This window comes from Gopherus evgoodei, chromosome 4 (assembly GCF_007399415.2).
Source record: "Gopherus evgoodei ecotype Sinaloan lineage chromosome 4, rGopEvg1_v1.p, whole genome shotgun sequence".
Lineage (NCBI taxonomy): Eukaryota > Metazoa > Chordata > Testudines > Testudinidae > Gopherus > Gopherus evgoodei.
The window spans coordinates 53,739,403-53,761,418 of record NC_044325.1 but is presented as its reverse complement, the minus strand read 5'-3'; the positions used below and the strand labels follow the sequence as shown (position 1 = coordinate 53,761,418).

General features: G+C 41.1%; 1 protein-coding gene across 2 annotated transcripts in view; it reads right to left on the bottom strand.

Annotated features, from left to right (window-relative positions):
• PRKD1 (protein kinase D1) overlaps positions 1-22,016 on the bottom strand; it is a 310,871-nt gene that overhangs the window by 4,815 nt on the left and 284,040 nt on the right. For both annotated transcript variants that reach the window (XM_030559354.1, XM_030559355.1), the window contains 6 exons: positions 19,755-19,807; positions 18,139-18,211; positions 16,214-16,320; positions 15,037-15,198; positions 13,936-14,034; positions 11,627-11,894 (listed from right to left, as the gene is read on the bottom strand). In XM_030559354.1, the coding sequence (XP_030415214.1) occupies positions 11,627-11,894; positions 13,936-14,034; positions 15,037-15,198; positions 16,214-16,320; positions 18,139-18,211; positions 19,755-19,807 (762 nt within the window). The remainder of the gene's footprint in view (positions 1-11,626; positions 11,895-13,935; positions 14,035-15,036; positions 15,199-16,213; positions 16,321-18,138; positions 18,212-19,754; positions 19,808-22,016) is intronic.

Here is a 22,016-nt window from a genome sequence, read left to right as displayed (position 1 = left end):
GAATTGAACCTTGAAGCGTGACACCATGTTGACTATTACTTATTACCTTATTATTTTTTAGTGCTTACAAATTGATTTAGTGGTCTATAATTTCCTGGGTCCTCTTTGTTCCCTTTTTAAAAGATAGGTGCTATGTTTGCCCTTCTGCCGTCGTATGAAACCTCACCTATGAGTTCTCGAAGATAATACATTTTTTTTCAACCTCAATATGAGTTCTTTTTAAAAAGGACAAGTCAAACAATGAAAAGAATTCTGAAAATATACCTATAATATCTGTGTTGATTAAATTGCATTATTAAAATATTGGAGATTCACAAAGTCACACTTTGGCTATCCCTCGATGCAAGGATGATGTCTGACAAGGGGGTTCATTGATGGATTTTTAAGTGTCTGAGAAGCCCAATTCATGCCCGACAGATTTTCCCACAGGACTGACAGGTGGACTCTTGGAGGACACATAGTTGTTGGCTGGACTGTTGAGCCCTTTCTTTCCTCCTTTATCACTTCTCTGTCTCATGAGTACGTCTGTTCTCCTCAAAGTGAGCTGTGACTTGGTGGATGGTGTGGCACCACTGTGTTGTGTTCCACACTGAGTCCTCTCAGTTTGTTGGGTTGATGCCTCCCTTTTTAAGATGTACTTTCAGTATATCTTTGAAATGCTTCTGCTACCCTCTGCGAGCCCTTCTTCCCTCACTTAGCTGAGAGGAGAGTACTGCTTTGGGAGGCGAGTGTCAGGCATACGTACACAGTGGCCAGACATGCAGAGTTGGTGTTTCATGACCTGCACGTCTATATTACTGATGTTGGCTGCAGAGAAAATGCTGATGTTAGTGTGTCGGTCTTCCCAGCTGATCCTGAGAATCCTCCTGAGTCCTGAGGCAGCACTGTTGGAATCACTCCATCTGCTTGATGTTGTCTGTAGGTTACTCAGGTCTCACACCCAGAGAAGGGTGGGGATGACAACTGCCTTGTAAACCAAGATCTTGGTGCCTGTTTGCAGATCCCTATAATTGAAAACACATTTGAGTAGTTTTCCAAAGGATGTACTGGCACAGTGGATCCTGAATTCAATTTCTTTGTCAAGGCTGGCTGTTTGGGAGAGGTGGCCGCCAAGGTATGGAAAATGGTCCACATTCTCCAGGCATTCTCCATCGATGGTGATTTGTGGAGTACAAAGAGTAGTTTGTGCAGGTGAGGACTGGGTAGAGTATCTTGTTTTTCCCAGTGTTGAGAGAGAGAGAGAGACCCAGGCTGTGATAGGCATCTGCAAAAAGATTTAGGGTACTTTGCAGGTTGGTGTGTGTGTGTGTGTGTGCGCGCGCGCACGTGTGTGTGAGAGAGAGAGAGAGAATGACACCGTCATACCCATACTGAAGGTCAGTGATGCCAATTCTCGTGATCTGAGATTTTGTTTGGAGATGTCAGAGATTGAGGATTTGGCCATCCATATCATACTCAATCCCAATTCCATCAAGAGGATGGTCACGGATGAGAATCAGGATCACAGCAAGGTAAATGTAGAAAAGTACTGGAGCAATGACACAGCCCTGCTTCACACCAGTGCGAATGATGAATGGTTTGGTCTCTGAGCCTTTACACAAAATGGTGGCAGTCTTTCCATCATAGGCCTGGTCTACACTACGCTGTTAAACCGATTTTAACAGTGTTAAATCGATTTAACGCTGCACCCGTCCACACTACACTGCTCTTTATATCGATTTAAAGGGCTCTTTAAATCGATTTCTGTACTCCTACAAAACGAGAGGAGTAACGCTAAAATCGATACTACTATATCGGATTAGGGTTAGTGTGGACGCAAATCGACGTTATTGGCCTCATTATTTTACACTAGCTATCCACAGTGCACCGCTCCAGAAATCAACACTAGCCTCAGACCATGGACGCACACCACCGAATTAATGTGCCTAGTGTGGACGCGCACAATCGACTTTATAATATCTGTTTTATAAAATCGGTTTAAGCTAATTCGAATTTATCCTGTAGTGTAGACGTAGCCATAGAGTAGTCTGATGATGGAAATGAATTTCTGTGGACAGTCAAACCTACACAGCACCTTCCATAGGGCATCAGGATTGATAGAGTCAAAGGCCTTGGTTAGATCAATGAATGCCATGAATAGTTCCTGGTGTTACTCTCTGCACTTCTCCTGAATCTGTCATGCCACAAAAATCATGTCAGTTGTGCCTCAGGATGGCCTGAAGCCAGACTGTGATTTGGAGAGGAGTTCCTTGGCAAAGGAGAGAAGGCGGTTTAGTAGGATCCAGGCAAGGATCTTCCCTGCAATGGAGAGGAAAGCAATATCTTTGTAGTTCCCACACAAAGATATGTCCCCTTTCTTGAATACTGTAACAATGCTGGCATTCTTACAGTCAGGTAGAATTTCTTCACAGGTCCAGATTTTGTTGAGGAGTTGGCAAAGTTTGTGCTGGAGCATTGTTCCACCAGCTTTAAAAACCTCAGCTGGGATTCTGCCTAGGCCTGGTGTCTTGTGATTTTTTTTTCTATCTGGGTGATGGCACGCCAGACTTCCTCAAAAGATGGGGGAATCAGGAAGGTGTTCCATTGCCGAGTGTTGTGAAATAGACTCGATGATGTCTTCAGAGACTGTGGATTCGCAACTAAGAGCTTGGCTACACTTGTGAGTTACAGCGCAATAAAGGAGCCCTGGGCATACTAGCTCACTACGCATCCATGCTGGCAAGGCACGTAGAGCGCTCTGACTCTGTGGCTACAGCGCTGCTGGTACTCCACCTTGGTGAGAGGCAGGGCCGGCTTTAGGCCGATTCGCCCAATTCCTGGGAATCGGGCCCCGCGCCTAAGAGGGCCCCGCACTTTAGGCGCCTTTTAAATTTTTTTACTTACCCCGGCTGCGGTCTGATCCGGGGTCTTCCATGGCCCCGCTCCCCTGACCAAAGTGCCGGTGCCCGGCGGGAGCGCGGCTGCCCCACAGCCCCGCTCTCTCAGCTGGAGCTCTGACCAGAGCCCCGCAAGCCCCGCGGCCCCGGCTGGAGCTCTGGCCGGAGCGCGACAAGCCCCGCGGCCCCAGCTGGTGCTCTGGCCGGAGCGCGACAAGCCCCACGGCCCTGGCTGGAGCTCCGGCCAGAGCGCCGCAAGCCCTGCGGCCCCACTGTCCTGGCTGGAGCTCCAGCTGGAGTGCGACAAGCCCCATGCCCCCGGCTGGAGCTCCGGGCCCTTTAAATAGCCCCCAGAGCCCTGGGGTAGCACGGGGCTCTGGGGGCTATTTAAAGGGCCAGGGCTCCAGCTGCCTCTGCCACTCCGGTCCTTTAAATAGTCGCCGGACCCTGCTGCCCCCGTGCACTCCCCAGGGGTCCCGCGGCTATTTAAAAGGTCCAGGGCGGGGTAGAAGCAGGGGAGCCCCGGGCCCTTTAAATAGCCCCCACAGCCCTGGGATAGCGGGGGGCTTGGGGGCTATTTAAAGGGCTGGGGCTCCAGCTGCCTCTTCTGCACCCCCTGCCCTGCCCGCACCAGCCCCGCCCCCCGCTGCCTGCAGCCAGCTCTGCACCCCCTGCCCACAGCCAGCCCCTACCAACTCCCCTGCCCTGTCTACAGCCAACCCCTGCCACACACCCCTGCCCGCAACAGCCCTGCACTGCCCGCCCTGCCCTATCTCCAGCCAACCCCTGCTGCACCCCCTACCTGAAGCCAGCCAGTCCCATACTCCTGTCTCCAGCAACTGCCAACCCCTGCTGCACCCCCCTGTGGCCCTACCTGAAGCCAGCCGGCCCCACACTCCCCTGTCTCCAGCCAGCCCCACACCCTTTGCCCTGCCTGCAGCCAGACCCTACCTCCAGTCAGCCCTTGCCCTGCCTCAAACCAGCCCCATGTCCACTGCTGCCCTGCAGTTCCCAGGCCAGTAACCTGCACACCTGCTTCAATGAGGGGGGCAGGAAGCAGAGGGGACCCACACATGTGCACACCCCCAGGGAGTGGCGTGGACCTACACACGTGAAATGGCAGCATTAATAACCAATCAACAGCATATATGATGCAATGTACATAATATACAATTTTATTATTTATATAGTTATGGAAAGTAAATAATACATGGAAGAAATGGAAGGCTGTTTTTTACACTTTTTTCTTTTTAAGTCATCCCTGCCAGGGCCCCGTTGAAAGTGTTCGAATTGGACCCCACACTTCCTAAAGCCGGCCCTGGTGAGAGGAATAACACTTATATTATGGAGGTATTGGTAGTGGCTCCATAGTGAAGGTTGAGATGAGTTGTGCAGTTAAAACACAGATTCAACAACTTGGTTATTTATGAAAAATATATCATCCCCAAAATTACAACACTTACTCCTTGAGTACAGAATTAACTTTGAGAATTTATAAGGAAAGCTCTTAGTTTAGAAAGTAAAATTCATTAATGATGGTTCCTTCAGTACAAATATCTACATATAATTTCTCCTTCCTGTATAACTTTGTAGACAATCACACCCTTTCTTGTATTGTTCACAACTCAAAAGCTGAAGTATTGATCCAGTATTATGAGAGATCCTGAAAACAAAACTGACTAATTTATTGTCATTGTTACAGATGAGAGAAGTGCTAAACTAAACAAACAATATGTTTAGTGAAAAGCGTATTAGATCTCTTTAAATTGTGATACTGTTGGACTTTAAGAAAGAGGATTCATCCATTTTGTCAACAGATTACTACATAAACTAAACTAATGGACAGAGCATGAAGAGTTAAATGCATTCTTCATAAATGTCCAAAAGATGAGTAAAATAATCAACTTCACCGAGAACCAGATTTTTAATAACAGCTCTGTACCCAACATCTCCCACTTTTGAAAATCTGGCCACGAGTTTACAGTTAGGACAGTTGCTAAAGAAATGAAAACTACATCCATAAATCCAAGACCATGTAACCCATCTCAGTTTTTTTGCAGGACTAAGTTTGACTATGCAGTCGGTTTAGCACCATTGTGCTACTATCTATGACAATCAATGCTACACATTATTGTGATTCATGTGCATAATATAAATGCTCAAAACCGCTGAGAATGCTTTGGGCGTCATGGCTGTATTTTCTCTTTCGCCACTCAAAAGTATGTCAGTGTTGCTCATTATGATGTGGAGAACAGCCAGAGCTGAGTGAATGATTGCCAATAGAAAGTTCTATATCGCATAAAGATTTTCAACATAATGAGAACATTTTAAAAAATCATTTTCCATTCAAGCAGTTCAGACCTACTGGATGTACCTAGCAAGAATATTGCTGAATAATATTAACCTATGCACAAGCATAAAAAATTAGATGGGGCCCCATAACAGAAGAATAATTAGGTGTGCCTCACTTCTGTCACCATGGTCAACACCAACCATCTTCTGTATCTCTCAAGATCATAAACAAGACATAATCCTTGACTCATCCTTCCTGTAGACTCTGAGATCCAGGCCATGTCTAAATCTTGCCATGTATTCCTGTAGAACATCTGGACTTTCCTCTGCATTCACACAGCTAAAATTCTCTGATGATGTCATCTCACGGTACTGCAACTTCCTCCTCTATGGCTTTGACAAATCCTGTCTTCATTTTGCCCCATTTATATCCATTCCAAACACTTCTGCAAAGATCATGGCTCATTATTTTGACCATATCCTCCTCTCGTATCCCTTTCCTCTCCTCTCTATTTGCATTCCTCCCCCGCCTCCCCTTTTCTTTTACTTCTCTTCACTTTTAAGGACCTCCACAGCCTATACTCACCCTATCTTTCATGGGCTATGAAGATGATGCCTGCCTTCACTTTGCCAATTATTCCAGTCTTGATTGCCCTTTTCCAACAAACACTTTCATGCTTTCTCCCATGCTACCCCCCTACCAATGCATGGAAGGAGCTTTCTGTAAATATCCACAAAGCCATCTTTATAGCCTACTTCAAATCCTTACTTAAAACTCTCCTCTGCTATCATGCCTACAAAAACTCAATGATTAGGCAGCTAGTGTGCTGTAACCTTTCCTTAGCATGGTAACCAGTATCATTCCGCTGTTTACTTGTGCTCCCTGTCTGGTGAATCCACGTTATTGTACACTTAGGGTTTGTCTACATTACCGCTTAAATTAATGTAATTTACGTCGCCCAGGGCTGTGAAAAAGCCGACATAGCTTCCGCCTCTTGTGGAAGTGGAGTAATTATGCCAATGGGAGTGCTCTCTATGGTCAGGAATAATCTTTAGGTTAAGTGTTTTTGTACAATGCATAACACAATGGAGGTTGATCCTTGATTGAAATCTTGAGTTGCTACCACAATACAAGTAATAAAAGATAGTCATAAGTGGGGAAAAAACAGCAAGAAATGTAAATACAGTGAAAGCAGGGAGTGTGACCTTTTTTACATCTCCAATTTTCCTCAGGCTCTGGTCTAATACCCCATCTGTTTTGCTTTGAATTTGACTGTCTAAACCCAAACAACAACAAGTCGGAACAATAAGCAGTTTTTAGTAAATCACAAGTCCATTCTAGTCATTGTTCCTTGGAACAAACAAGCCTGTTATCAGTATTTTTGCAGTTTGCTCCTCTGGTTTGCTTTCTGGCCCTGGGTGACTAGTTCAGTAACCACAACAGCATTCTGAAATGTAACCGAAGAGTTACACTTTTCCATTTATTATGCACAGAGTGATGTCAAATCTTTTATGTGTGTGGCCCATCTGTGAAATGGGGACAATGATATTACTATATTCCTCTGTAAGGCACTCTGAACTCAAAGGGTCACAAATTCTATAAAATAGCAAGGTGGTATTATTACGTAATGCTGGTTTATATATTTAGATTTTCAAAATCATAAATGCCTCCTTGAAAGCTCAAGTCACTTTTTTATATATAAAAGTTCAAAACAACTTAAAACAAGAAGAGCAAGTATTGCTACTTTCTAAAGCCAAAAAGAAGAAAAGGAAAGTTCCAGCACAGCCACACAATACTCTCCGGTACACTATATTATTATTACTGTCATGTCTGTGTCTGGTTCTGCCCTCCTTAACATACTAGTCAATAAAACGTAAATTGATTTTTTGGGAAAAAAATAATCTTCAGAATTATATTTACAGCATCCTTTTGAAAATGTACACATTATAAAATTTCCTAAGAACTGCACACAGTACAATAATGACCAAAAAATCCAATCTACATGTTTTATAGCTTTGTATCATTAGCTGTTTTATAAACCTGATGTAATTGTAACCCAGGTTATGTCTTTAGGAATATAAAATTGTTAACTAAACATAGTAGCATAAGGTTGGGGCGGGGAAGAAGCTGGTAGATGATATAAAAGAACTGTTGCATTCTGGGCTTCCAAAACTGAACAATTCTCTCCAGAAACTTTGTAAACAATTCTAATGTAAGGTGCTTTACAACCAAGCAGCTGCATTTTCTCCACCTCTGATTTTGTGTATTGTAATAATAACCTGTCTTCATGAGAAGTATCTCCCAAAAAGCTAAGTATATATATTAGTCTTAGGGCTGGCCTACTCTTGAAATTTGTTGTGGGTGAACTCAAATTATTTCACATTAAAGTGCCCTGTGTCCACAAACAAAGGTGGTAGTTTGTTTCATTTTTTATTTATTTATGCGAATCACACATTAACTTCACTTTGGAAGCTGGCTGCTGTTCAACGCCTTTAAATTCTGACGTATAATAGAAGTAATTTGGGGTATGGTGGTGACGTAATTTCTGTGGTAATCTTGTACAAAAACAGATTTAATTATGCCATTCAACATCTCATCTTGCTATCTACTGGCAACCTTTTGTTTATATCCTCTGTCTTCAGTTACTGGCAAGCCACCCTCAGCTAATCTGAATTCCACTGAATTGTTTCAGGTTTCATCTGACAAGGTTTAATTCAGGTTTATCTTGGGAATTTTATTAGCTACAGAATGCACTTGGTTATATTACAGAATTCTCTTCTAGCTCTGGATCTCCATTGGACCTGGAAGCCATTTTCAATTATCTCCTTACTTTTAGTTCCAACTTGAACCTCTCAGACTCTAAATTCATATGACCTAAAAGGGCTTCTCACTTGACCACAGGCTACAAGAACTAAACTTCTTTGGGGTCAATTAAGAGTATGTCTACAATGCAAAACAACAACAAACAAAGTCTGCAACAGCAAGTCTCAGGCTTGTGCACATTGCGCTTGTACCCTGGTGCTAAAAATAGGTGTGCAGTTGTTCCTGTCAGGCTAGAGCTTAGGCTCTGAAACCCACCTCCTCTTCCAGGCTTCCGAGCCAGAACTCCAGTCCAAGCAAGAACACCTGTATGGTTAGTTTTAGCATTGCAGTGCGAGCATGAGTCTGCAGACCTGGGCCTTGAGACACATTGCTGTAGCTTTTTATTTTTTTTGCACTGTAGACATATCCTAAGAAAGTAAATATTCCTTCAGGTCTCTATCCCTTTGTTCAAGAAAACATTTTATCCAGCATGTGTTCACTGTCTCTTCAGTTCTTGCTCAGCTGCACATGGGTATAGTATACCACGTCAGATGTCAGTGCATGCTTCATTAGGCTATATGATTTTCTTATGTCATTCACTTATCCCAGTCCCCAGATTTCTAATGTAAAATCCATCAGGTACCTTCAGGGCTGCTGAAATTTTTATTTTTTGAAAAATGTTCTTTACAAATTTCTTCACAAAAATGTTCCTTTTTTTATATGTGTTGAAAATTACGAAAAAAGTTTATCAAAACCATTTTCATAACATTTTTAATAAAAATAAAATATATTAAAATAATGAAAATGTAAAAAAATTGAAAAGTTAGTCCATCTGAACATTTCAAAATAACTGAAACTCCTCCCGATAGGTTTTTATTTTCTGTCCAGCTATAGTATGTTTCAACTATCACTGTACTATCGAGAATATAATCTAGACAAGAATTGGCCCCCAAATAGATAGCATGCATCTGTTTTTGAACATACTAAAGTTAATGGGTAGTGTTTAGATGTGAGAGTTTTGTTTAGTCCATTTTAAGAGAGAAAATCCAGCTTTACAATTTTGGAGTTGCATTCAGGTTCCAATTTCCTGCCTGAATTCAAACGAATTCAGGTTCTTGTGACTGGAGATTTTGGTTCAGTTCATCTCCAATATGAGCTAACTGATCAAACAATGAAGTAACCGTAAATATATAGAACAACCACAATGTGTAAGCAATTTTTAAAATCAATGATCTTTTGTTAAAATGTATGGTGGTTTCCCCCCCTCCCCATTTTATATATGACAAGCTCAGATTCTCCATTCTGCAGAATTATACCTGATGACTCTCCTAACTGAGGCTGTAACTTTGGAAAGGGCAGAGATAACACCACAGCAGGTGGGTTTTGCATAGATGCTTCTACAGAATCTTCAGCTGTGAATGTAGAGATTGATCTTCTGTCTGTTTAGTGGGGACTTGTGGGAGACAATTTCCTGCTGCCTCTTCTGTGTTGATTGGTGTCTGCTTATCTCTCTAATGCCAGGTAAAGCATTGTGCACAACACTCAGATTCAATCTTTGGTGGTTTTCTATGTATACTTTTCTACAAAATTTTTAACTTTTTTTTTCAGTTGATTTTATCCAACTTTATTCTGCCACTGTAAATATAACAGACATAATGCATTCATTTACCTAACACCTTTCATCCAAGGGACTCAAAGCACTCTATAAACAATTAATTAGGCCTAAAAGCACTCCTTTGAGGGAGGTATTATTATATATGTTTTAAATATGTCAGCGGTGGCACAGAGAAGTTAGTTAATTTGCCCAAAGTCACATAATGAATCAGAGACAGCAATAAAAGCCAGAACTCCTACTTCCAAGTCTCTGTTCTAAACACTAGAGAAACACTTCCCAGGATATTTTAAATTCTACTTCTTTAACTCTTCCTGGTATATATTGTCATATGTAGTTAAATTAGGATTCTATTATTTCTACTTTTTTTTTAAATTTTTTTTGCTTCAACATTCACCAGGGAAGTTTAGAAAAAGAAATATTTTGGACGTAGGTGTCGAGAGATAAATACGATAGAACAACTTTTAAAAAATGGAAACTCAACTTGGCTGAGGAAATCCATTACACACAAACACTTTGTGGTGAAGTCATGCAGCCATCACCTGAAGGCAGCTAGTTTTCAGTCAGCCCTGTTTGGTTAGGCCTGGTTCAGATACTTCACTAGTCTTGGTTGATGATCTCCCTAGAGACATCCAAGGTCAGTTATCCATACTGATTCTTTTATATTTAACAGCAGTCTTTGATACCATTGACTAGTGCTCACACTTTTACCTGCTAAGCCTCCACAGTCTCTGTTGTGGTGCTGTTTTCATATTCTGCTCCTGAAAACCAATCTGTTTGTGACTCCCTCTGCTCTGTAATTGTTTAATTCCCCTTTTACCTCACCTACACAGAAAGAGGCGAGATACAGAAGCAATCTGTAGATGAGAAGTGGGTTGTAGAGATAGGTGGGGATGGAAGAAGAGGAGGTGCAGAGGCAGGAAAGTGCAGCACCAGGGAGACAGAGCAACCTCAAATCAGGGAAAGTGAACATTTCCCACAAACAGCAGACAGCACCCTCCAGTTGCATTTATGCTTCGGTAGTATTCCTGGGACATTAAAAATTCCAGTTTTTGTCAGTTGTGTAATATACTATTCACCACAAATTTGATCAAAGCTCCAACTGTGGAGGGGAGGGTTAAGGAGCTCAACCCGAAAGGGGAAGGGTCACATTGTGCCTAGCCCTGACAGCTTCCAACAGAAACGCAAGTATGGTTGCCTCCCACTGCCCCAATGCCTTGGCCTGGCTGCACAATTCTGCTCCCTCTATCTGGGTGGCAGCTGCTGGCTACCTTGCATAACCACAACACCTCCAACTCGAGAACTGGGGTTGGCCAGGCCAGTAGAGGGCAAAGGAGACTGACTTATTGAGAAAGCAGAGACCACACAGGAAAGGCGGAGCTCCATGATGGATGTTCCGTTTTTTTTGTACCTCAGAGGTGGCAACCCTATCTGAAGGAACTATCAGCAGTGAGAGCAGCAGGTAAGACAAGAAAAGAATGCACTCCAACTTGCTGCTCACACACCCCGCATCTCTAAAACATCCTTCCTGCCTGAACCTAGGGTGTCCAAGGGTCAGAATTCACTCCAGTTTCTACAATACAACATGTAGCTCAGTGTGCTCTTTTAATCCTTATAGTGCCTGAAGAATTAAGGAACATGAACATAATTGTGCCCCTCACTCAAGGCCCTCTTGACCAGACTTTGTCTAACACTGCATCCCCATACTCTGAAATGCACTATTTCACCACAAGGCAGACAGTGCAGGAGGTACAGAATATTAAATCTTGTGGAGACTCAAGAAAAATTCTCATTGCATCACACTATTATTTCCATAACACAAAGCTCTGCACTGAGAACACAAAAGTTCATTGTTAAACTACAATGATCTTAATGGTAGAAGGCCTACCAAGAATGATGTTTTAAAAAGTCTGAATGATACTTGATTTGATTTGTAATTTTAATCTCTTTTTGTCACTTGTCAAATGGAGAAAAACCCAATATAAGGCAATATAGTTATACTGTATAGGCATGCAAATTCTAGAATCAAAAACAGGATGTTACCTTCATGAGAGATTTCCTTCCAGGGATTTGGTGGGTACATGAAAGCAGCATTCTGGATTTGGTCATGAATGTCTTCATCTTCATTGAATGGAAATGTACCACTAAGGCTCACATAAATAATGACACCCACAGACCACATATCCAAAGACCTATTATAGCCTTTGTTTCTCAGCACTTCTGGAGCTAGGTAGGCTGGTGTGCCCACTACTGAGCGCCTGAATGACTTCTCTCCAATGATTCGGGCAAAGCCAAAGTCACAAAGTTTTACCTGTTTGAACAAAGTGTTATAGTAAAATCAACAGAAATAACATTTTAATTTTTACTCTCTGCCTACTTCAGATTCTTTTGTAATTCATTGCTGGGGCTCAGGGCTGAGCTGTGTCTTTGTCCTGTCTCTCTCGGCCTTCTCCATGGGCACCTCTTTCAAGTAACTGGCCTATGGATGCGCTTCTCTCAGAGGGGAATCACACAATTCAACCCACTGTTAGCCTTGATCAACAGTTTCCCATCTGTGCTTTCCTCAGCAGGTTCAAGGAACTGTGACCAGTTGGTACACACAGTTTTGACACCAGATAACTTGTTCAAAAATAAATAAATAAATAAATAAATAAAGTATTTATTTATCCATAGGAACATAAGCAGAGAGAAAAGGATTACAACAACAAAAGCCTAAATATGTAAATGCTAAGCCTAAGATTTCCTTCAATCAGTTAGATAGGCTAGATGGAGTCTTGGTATCTCCCTGTTCTCCTGAGGACAAAGCTGTTGTCTGCTCTTCTGCACACCTGAGTCTCACTGTCTCTTCAGAGGCTCAGCTTTTAATCACTTTGAAGATCCTTGTTTAAGAGTTCCCATCTGAAAGTCCCTGCGATTTCAATATGGGATCACCCCCCAGGGGCCCAGTCAGATTCCCAGTTCCACATTACTGTAAGCAAACTTCAAAGGAATTATAACCTCCACTATCCATTTCAGTACCAGCAACTGGGAATATCTACAGCTATTTACTTTGTTTCTTGCCAACCAAAACTAAGACTGATTTCACTCTTAGATACCCTTTAGCCTGAAATGCTATGACCACCAGACCCACAGATGTCTCTCTCTCTCTCTCTCTCTAATCATGAAATTAATTACAGATATTTCCCACATTCTTCACAATCATGGACCTAATTTTCAGACAGACAGGTGTGTGATTATTGTGGCTGTGTGTGCAAATGACCAATCAGCATGGTCCAAACTATCCATTTGGATGTGTAAAACACCTGAATTGTATTCTAATATTGTACAAATTAGATGTCCAATTGTCTGCAAGTTTCTGCACACAAAGTGACAAGGCTGATTTTTTGAAAATCAGGTCAAATATTATTGGAAAAAACAAACAAACAAAAAAGACTAGAGCCCAAGATTTTGAAAAGTAACTTGTGATTTTTGGATGTATCTAGTTGGGTACACACAAACAAATGCACACAAAATCACCGGTCACTTTTGAAAATCCTGGTCCATACAAATAACCACAGCTAAAATAATAATTTAGTAACGGGTATTTTTAGTAAAAGTCATGGACAGGTCAAGGGCAATACATAAAAATTCATGGGCCGTGACCTGTCCATGACTTTTACTATAAATACCCCTGGCTACATCTTAAGGAGGTTGCTTCTGGGGGGCATCAGGCTGCTGCTGGAGGTGGGGGAGCGGAACGCCTGGAGAAGCTGTTGCTGGGTGAAAAGCCAGGGGTTGCTGCTGGGGTGGGGGGAGGATGTCCCAGTGAGCTGCTGCTGCTGGGGGGAGGGGAGGGACACCCTGGGGGACTGCTGTGGTGCGGGTGGGGCAGAGCCAGCCATGGCACCAGCTGCCGGGGCTGTTGGCAGCAACTGCACAGGCAGGCCAGGGACTGCCACCAGGGGAGCAGCTACCCAGGGTCTGCCGCCGGCAGCAGCTGCATGGGCCACCCAGGGACTGTGGCTCAGGCCAGCTATACCAGCTTCTGCTCGGGTGGTCCTCAGAGCTAGCTGCCCGGGGATGCCTGAGCAGTGGCTGGGCCTCGGGTCACTCCAGCAGCAGATAGTACAGCTGGCTGTATCTGTCCCCGAGGCCACCTGAGCAGCTGGCCCTAGAGCCAGCTGCTTGGGTGGCCCTAGGGTCAGCCACACTAGCCCCCGCAAAAGTCACGAAGGTTGCGGAAAGTCATGGAATCCATGACTTTCCGTGACTTGCACGACAGACACGGAGCCCTAACCATAGCTAATATTATTTCACTTCGGGACTTCTTAATATACATCAGTGTTTATATAGAGAGAATATTTTCCACTTGCCTGTGGGAAAGGATCGGCTGATGCTAGCAGTACATTTTCTGGCTTGAGATCACAATGAACAATATTTTTAAAGTGAAGATGCCTCAAGGCGACCAGGATCTATGAAGAAATACATAATCGTTAACATTCAGTTTAGATTTTCATTCAATTTATTTTTAATTTCAGTATGATTCCTGACAGTAATATCAACAACAATAAACAGAGGATCACTGATTCTATTCTCATCACTGGCTATTATTTATAGAGTGCCTGAAAGTTTTCTAAATGCTTTACAACATGAAATAAGATAGCTTCTTGTCCCAAACAGTTCTAAATGAACACACAATTCACAAACTTTCACAAAATTCCTTTCCTTCACTTCTGGAGTCCTACTTTTTCCCCCTGAAATTTTGGAACTCCGAAAATGCTTCATAGTTTGGCGTGCAAAAATCTACTATTCAAGCTTAACATTTTACAATTTTCAAAATGTGCATTCAAAGTTTTCACAGCAATATCACAGGAGCCTTTTTTAATTTTTTTTGACAATTATAGCTTGTGGAAAGAAAATAGGGAGGGCCACCTGGATCCACAGAGGGACTTAGGTATTACAGTAGAAAACATGGCTTTAGCCCAGTGGCTAGGGTACTCAACTGGGATGCAGGAGACACCAGTTCAATTCCCCTTCTCTGTCTGATGAGTAGAGAAGATTTGAAAAGTGAGTGCCCTAATTACTGGAGTATAGAGTCCTTTTCATTCTGTCTTTGTCCCAATTAATATTTAATTACAGCGGAACAGCTTCAACAAGAGAGGCAGAGAGCCCTGCATCAGAATATATTGTACTCCAGTGGTTAGAGTGCTCACTTGAGAAGCAGGGAACCTCTATTCAAATCTCCCCATCACCTTAACTGTCTTGTGTGGATATTAGGCATGCTGAGGGCATGCCTACTGGATCGGGCCCTGTGGGGATGATAGGCAGGGCATATGAAGGTATCAACATAGGCCTTAATAATATAATACCAGGTTTAAAAAAATTACTGGTGTAAATTATGACAAAGTAAAATGTAGCAAATAATGATAACCCAATGTTAAATATCTTTCTTGGTTCTATAATTAGGTTCTTACCTGGGTAATTAAAAACTTTGTTATTCGTTCTGGCAATCTGCCCTTTTCACTTGACAAGATCATCTCCAACATGTCTCCATGGAGCTTTTCCATAACAACGAACACTCTTTCCGGTGTCTCAAACATACACTCCAGATTTACTACTCCAGGATGATGAAGGTTCTGTTAAAGACAAATATAGCAATTGAATCAAATGAGTTTTTCCCCAATACTGTAGTGAGCTCTATTTCTATATAGCTGTCCAGACTTCAGGCCCCATACACCCCATTTTATTAAAAATAGACAGTTGAACATTTTAGGCATAATTTCAACTCTACAATTTTTTCTCACCCGTATGTGCAAACTTTCAACTCACATTTTACAACCATAAAATGGTAATTAGATTTTAATTAATGCCCCATCATGCACAGATTCATTTCTATGGTAGCCTGTCAGAATATATGATCTCTAAGCCCATTTCATATTATTTTAAAACCAATTGTGATTGAGGCCCCATTGCTCTAGTGAACCAACAGATAAGACAGTATTTCTGTGAAAAAGTTTTTAAGATTTTGAATGATAATTTAGGGAAGGGCCTGTTTAAAAGAAAACATATAGTGTCTTCCAGGGCATGCAATGTGCAGAAGACCAATGCTGCAACAGCTCAATCTGTCCTATGGGGAGGAGACCTCTAGTGCAGAAGGGTAAAACTAAACACAAAACCAAATAATCAAAAAGCTAGCTCTGTGCCTGGAAGTTGTGAAGCTTTTACTGATGGTGGTCTGTGAGCCAGAAAAAACACATGGCTTTACAATTCGAAGTGCAGACATTTATCTATCAGGATCAAATGACACAGAGGTACAGTTACTACTCATCAATAAAAAGCACATTGACTGGCCAGCTCACAATAATAAACATCTGTAGCACTTAATTATATCCCAGTGCATTTTTTCTGTGCTCTTTATATGGATGCTGATTAGCCAAGCCAGTAATATTTTGGTAAGAATTATTTAAAGCAGTTGTTTTCAAATCTTTCTCAAAAAGAAGCATCACTTAACACATTTAAGATCTTTATCCAGGACTTCACTGCACAATTCAAACAAAATTAGCTATCACCCAGATTGGATCATATGAATTTTACATCACGATAAGTGAAGTTAATACATTAAATAAATGGTAATAAAATTAAAAAAAATACCTGTAAAATTGCAACCTCATTACGAAGTTGGCTTTCTTGTTTAGTTGGAAATCTTAGTTTGTCAATGATTTTAATTGCAACATCTCTTCCTGTTTTGCGATGTTTTCCTGCACATTATTAAAAACTACACCAATTAGCATGATTAGAGATGATACACATTTGATTTTTTAGATCTCATCTTTATGGTATTTTATAAGGGCAACAATCAAGCATTTTCAAGAGAAGGCTTGCAATGAGTAGAATTGTATAAGGCATTAGAGGTTTTCTTTTGTTTTTTTTTAAGCAAATGAGCATTTCTTATGTTAAATAAATCATCATTTGACAAAGCTGATCAAACACGGTATTAATTTGGGCTATACTCAAAAACAAACAAAAAAGAAAGAAAGAAAGGAAGGAACCTGTGTAGTCAGACCTTAATAATTCAACCATATGATTTTCAGACTATGGACTCAAAGCTGCAAGATTCTGAACACTATGACTCCAACCCAGCAAAGCATTTGAGTAGTCCCAGTGAAACTACTCACATGCTTAAGTGCTTTAATGGATCATCACTTTGCAGGATTAACTATGTATTTTACATGTGATTCACAAATAGAATCTCATTATCTTAAAAATATGAACACATTTCATTGAAAAATTATTCCAAATTAGCTCATTGTTTATTTCTCACAGCACTAAATCCAAATGAGGTAATTTTTTGATATAGTGTGAAAGATAAACAGGAAATACAATTTTATGAGGTTGATCCAGCTCCATGCCTATGCATGAACCTATATCACCTCATTTCCGATTAGTTGCCCTATACTAAAAACTCCCTTTTCTTTCTCTCCATCGACATGACATTCAGGCCATTACTAGAACCAACTTTCCAATTATGTCTTAATATCTGTTTTCCAGAGGGAAAGTCACATGGTGATATGTTCATGATACAGTGTTTCTATTTTCTCCTCGCTTGACAAAAACAATTATTTTCCCACCCTTCTGACAGTAGTTTAAATGAAAATGATTTCCCATACTATGGAGCTGCAGTAGAAGCTCCTTATTTAATTGTTGTTAGAGTCTAATGAAAGTATTATTTGTAAAAATTGCAATGACACGGTATGAAACATTCACATTTTACAAGCAAAAAGTTTTTTTCCTCCCTCCAACTGACAGCCCTGTGAACTCAAGTCAGAATCTTAAAGTGAAGCTGTGTTCTTTCTGGCTTATAAAGTATTGCCAGAAAAAGATTCTGCAATTCAAATTCAGTGAACAATTCTGTTCATGATTTGCAAGCCAGAAAAGAATCCTATTTACTCTCCTCTAGCTACGTTTGCTCTGCACTGCTGACAAAAGTAAAACATAATAAAAACTTACATTTGTCATTAAGGTCAGCAGATATGACTGAATAAAAACAGGGAACTTGAGTAAACAGATTCTGATTTTACATAGAAAACAGTACTTTCCATCTGAAATTCGGCATGTTTTGTCTCTTGCCAGAGGACTTTTTTCCCCAAAGTTGAAGTGGATCAGATGAGTTATTCATGAGACATGTGAATTTAAAAAAAATAGTATTTCTCTTTCGAAAAAGGTGTGACTTCTTTTTTTTTTTGGCCCTCTCATTCAGGATACTTGTGTCTGTGAACTTCAGGTTTACTGTGTTCACTAACCCTTATGGAGAATTTGCGCGTAATATCTGTGCTAGGTAGAGAAATGAAGCTGCTAATTATAAGCAGAATAAAAATAAATTAACATATTGTAAACTAAAGCAAAATAAAATATGTTTAGTTTCTTAGTATGAAATATATTCAACAGACAGCTAATTTCCTGAATGGTACAAATTCATTTCAAAATCCAAATACCCTGAACGTTTAGGAAATGTTACCTGTCATTGAGACTTGGGTTTTTTTATATCAAAAACATATTAACAAACAATTGGGTCCTACCTCCATAAACAATTCCAAATTGTCCCGATCCCAACACTTCATCTGGGAAGATTTGGTATACTGTACTAATATCCTGTTGGTATGAATATAATGCATAGTAAGCATTGAGATATGGAAATAAAGTCTTCTTTTGAAAAAATTTTCAAATGAGAGCTAGCATATTTTTAGAATAGCACATTTTAATGAAATTTTAGAGTAACAGAGAGTCTTGGGGCATCCAGATGGATTTTCTAAAGCAAACAGCTAACTGTGATGGCAGCAGGGAGTGCAGTAATCATAAACTAGACAATACCGGCCCCTCGGTTTTTATGAGCGGGTAGAGGTGCAGAATTTAGAGGCTCTTTTTTTACTTTTTCCAAGTCCACAACCAGAGAGAATAATGTCAACAAGTTGTGAGTCTGAGAAAACCTAATAACTTTGGGCTTCAGGTTCTTTAAACTTCTTCCCCAGCTGAGAGATGTGCAGAAAGAAAAGAGCTCCCCTCGATATTAGGGTATTCAGTGAACTCCCCCTCATCAATTCCTAGTGCCTAATTGCAGGGTAGAATAAGTGGCTTGTATAAGACAGTTGGCAGATTCACCAGCTGGAGCAAACCAAATAAAGTGCAAATGCTCAAGGTTAGTTCCACATCCCTATCTTCAGGGCTGTTATTTAATAAATGGAAGGTGCAGAAAGGCTCAAAATGATTTAAAACTCTTTTAACAGAGCGTGTTTCTGTTTTCTGCAGCTGGATAGGAGATAGCCCTTTCCTGGCTAATATGGAGAGCTACAGTAGGGCCTCTGTGATCTTGGGTCTCTGCCTAAACATATGTTTACACTGCAATCATGAAGTATAGACATACCTGAGCTAGCTTTAATCTAGGTAACTTGTGTACCAGAGCAGTGAAGCCATAGTACTACAGACTTCAGTGCAGCTACCCCACAAGAAAATACCCATGGTTCCAGGCAAGCTTGTTTAGCCTGTGCTGCTACAGCTTCACTGTTCTGGTACTTGAGCTAGCTAGATTAAAGCTAGCTCAAGTATGTCTATGCAACCTCATGACTGCAGCGTAGATATACCCTTATAGTCAGGAAGCCTGCAGGTCACATAGTTGTTGCTAGTCATGTGCCCCGTTGACTACAGTTCCCAGTTTTAAAGGGATCAAGGGCTGTAACCGGTACACTGAGATGTGCACCCATGAGCCACAGATCCAGGCCCTGGCATAGCTCCATTCTTGGGAAGATGTGCAGTGCAGAATGCCTACTCTTTCTTTGGCAATAGGAGAATGTATATTTACTAAGATTTGAGACTATCCTGTTAGGTATATATTTTGCAGTGCTCCTACAAACAACACCTATGCAGGCCAATTTTACCTGGCTTGCCTTTAATAATCAACATACTGCAACAAAAGTTAACTAAGCTACCCATTCAACTAAGCTACCAAAATGTAGTTCTTCTGTCTGAAGAAAAGAATACTGCAAGGGAGATTTCCTTAAGTTCTAATTGTATTTCTGCAAAATATCACCAAGTGAAAAATGGCTGATGAGCAATTCTCTCAAACACTCCTCTTACCAAAACAGATCAATTTCTTCACAGACTTTATCACGTCTAACACCAACATTCAGAGAACACTCACCACATTTTCTTGAATCTGGCAGTTTGATACCGAAATACTGATGGATATATCCCCTGGAGGAAAAAGTGAAATAAATACTCTAGATCAGTGGTTCTTAACCTTTACTGCAGCCTGCACCTCTTTGGTTCTCAAAAATATGTTCTCGCACCTCTTATAAAAAATCTTTAAAATAGGTCAGTTCTTTAAACCTAGATATATCATAACTATAGAATGAAAGAGATAGAATTATATATTTATTTAAATTTTGCAGTTAAAATTTAATGCAGTAATAGTTAAAATGTATGTTAATAAATACGTAGGTTTGATGAAACAAAGTAGTCGCACATATTTGCCTGTGCTTAATTTGTGTTTTTGATGATTTACCTTCTAAAAAAAGCTGGCATGTCTCGCACCCCCAAAAAGGGCACCCCAGGTTAAGAATCACTGCTCTAGATAGTTGTGCTTTTAGTTCAAACATTTACTAAAAGTCTCTTCTTAATACCTACTGACAATCCAGAAATTGGACCAATTAGGTCATCTTGTTCAGCTCCCCGCCAAGACTGTATATAGTCCACATTTACATGATTTGAGCAATTTGGCTTCCACTTCCTTTTGGATGTGATTCCAGAGTCAGACAAAATTTCATTATTTAAATCTGTCTTTGAACAATTTCATATGATTACTACTACTTATCACCTCTTCATCACTTTAATCAATTCCATTCTATCCTTGGAATTTACACCCTTCAAATATAATATTTCAGTATGTAAATATCATTGCATGTGGGGCAAATTATTACTATTTATTACTGGTTTACAGTGTTACCCTTATTACCCATTGCGCTTTCCAGACCTTCAAGAGGGGACAGTCATATAAAGCCTATATATCGTCTTAAGTGGCCTGAGGTTGAGTTTTCCCTTTCTAAAGGTTAGATCCCAACCACCTGAAGACGAAGAACCCTATTCTATTCTATATTGGTTCTTATAACACCCTCACTACAATAATATCTGAGGACCTTCAAACAGTCTATTAAGCAACACGACTAATTTCTGTCATGTGTAGCTCATTCTCTTTCTCATCCTCTGCAGTGTTTGGTTTTTGTGAGACAGGATTCAAAAATGTACATTCTGCTCTGTGTTTACATCTGAGAAGGCAGGTCAAAGAGCCTTGCATCTTGAGCGGAAGGTGGTGAAGACTGTGACGGTCTTTAGTTGCTGTAGGAGTTCACTCCACAGTCTTGGACCAGCCCTTGAGAAAGCAATGTCTCCTGAGCAGCTGAGCTTTATTTACCCTATGATAGAAAGTTCCATTATGCCTAAGGAGTGGAGCTGTGAGCAATATCTTCATCCCAGACTTTAGGCGATCTTTTAGATATACTGGGCCCAGGCCATTGAACATCCTGAAAAGAAGGACTGAGACATTGAACTTAACCCTAAATTGTATGGGAAGCCAGTGAAGAGAGCAGAGCACAGGTGTGATGTGCTTATTGATGTGCTGGTATTGCTGAGGAAATACGCTGCAGTGTTTTGTACAAGCTGGAGTTTCCTAAGGGCTGGAGGTGTTATGCCCAGGTATACTACGTTAATATAATATTGATGGGGAGTGACAAAGGTGTGTATAACCGAGGTGAGATCATCTTAAGCAAGGATGGCATGGCGTCTTCTAGTCAGACAGAGAGCACAGAAAATGCTACTCACTGATGCTGTTAGGTGAGAGCTTAGCATGAGTGAGGAGTCCAAGAGCACTCCTAAACGGCATACTGAACTGACCAATTGGGCAAGTTTGCTTTCAACCAAAGGAGACTGCACTATAGCTGTCTTGCTTGGGTTCAGCTTCAATCTGCTGTTCTTAATCCATGAATTGATTTTGTCCCAGCACTGGGCCATCTGGGTGGTAGTTGTATAAGTCATATGTGGTGAAGTGTTTGCGTTGTTCACAGACCAGTGATCTAGAAAGTGGAAGAAACTCTATCTGGCCCACAGCAAAGTAATGATGGGCCCCCTACCAACTCAGCAGATGTTTATGTTGGCAGGTGAGCCACTATTACTGCAAGAATAGGCAGGACTACAGGGGGCTCCATATGGAGCTGAGTAAGTGCCTTTATGTGCCCTGCCCACCAGCAAGCCCTTCAGCAGGAGGTTATCAATGATCAGAGGAAAAGCCTACACGTCACTATTGCTCTAAATAACCCAGAATTGAGAGTGGAATATTTCCTGGCCTTCCCTGAAATATAGTTTTTTTCAAAAAACAAATGAAACTCCTATGACCCAGTTCTTGTCCCAT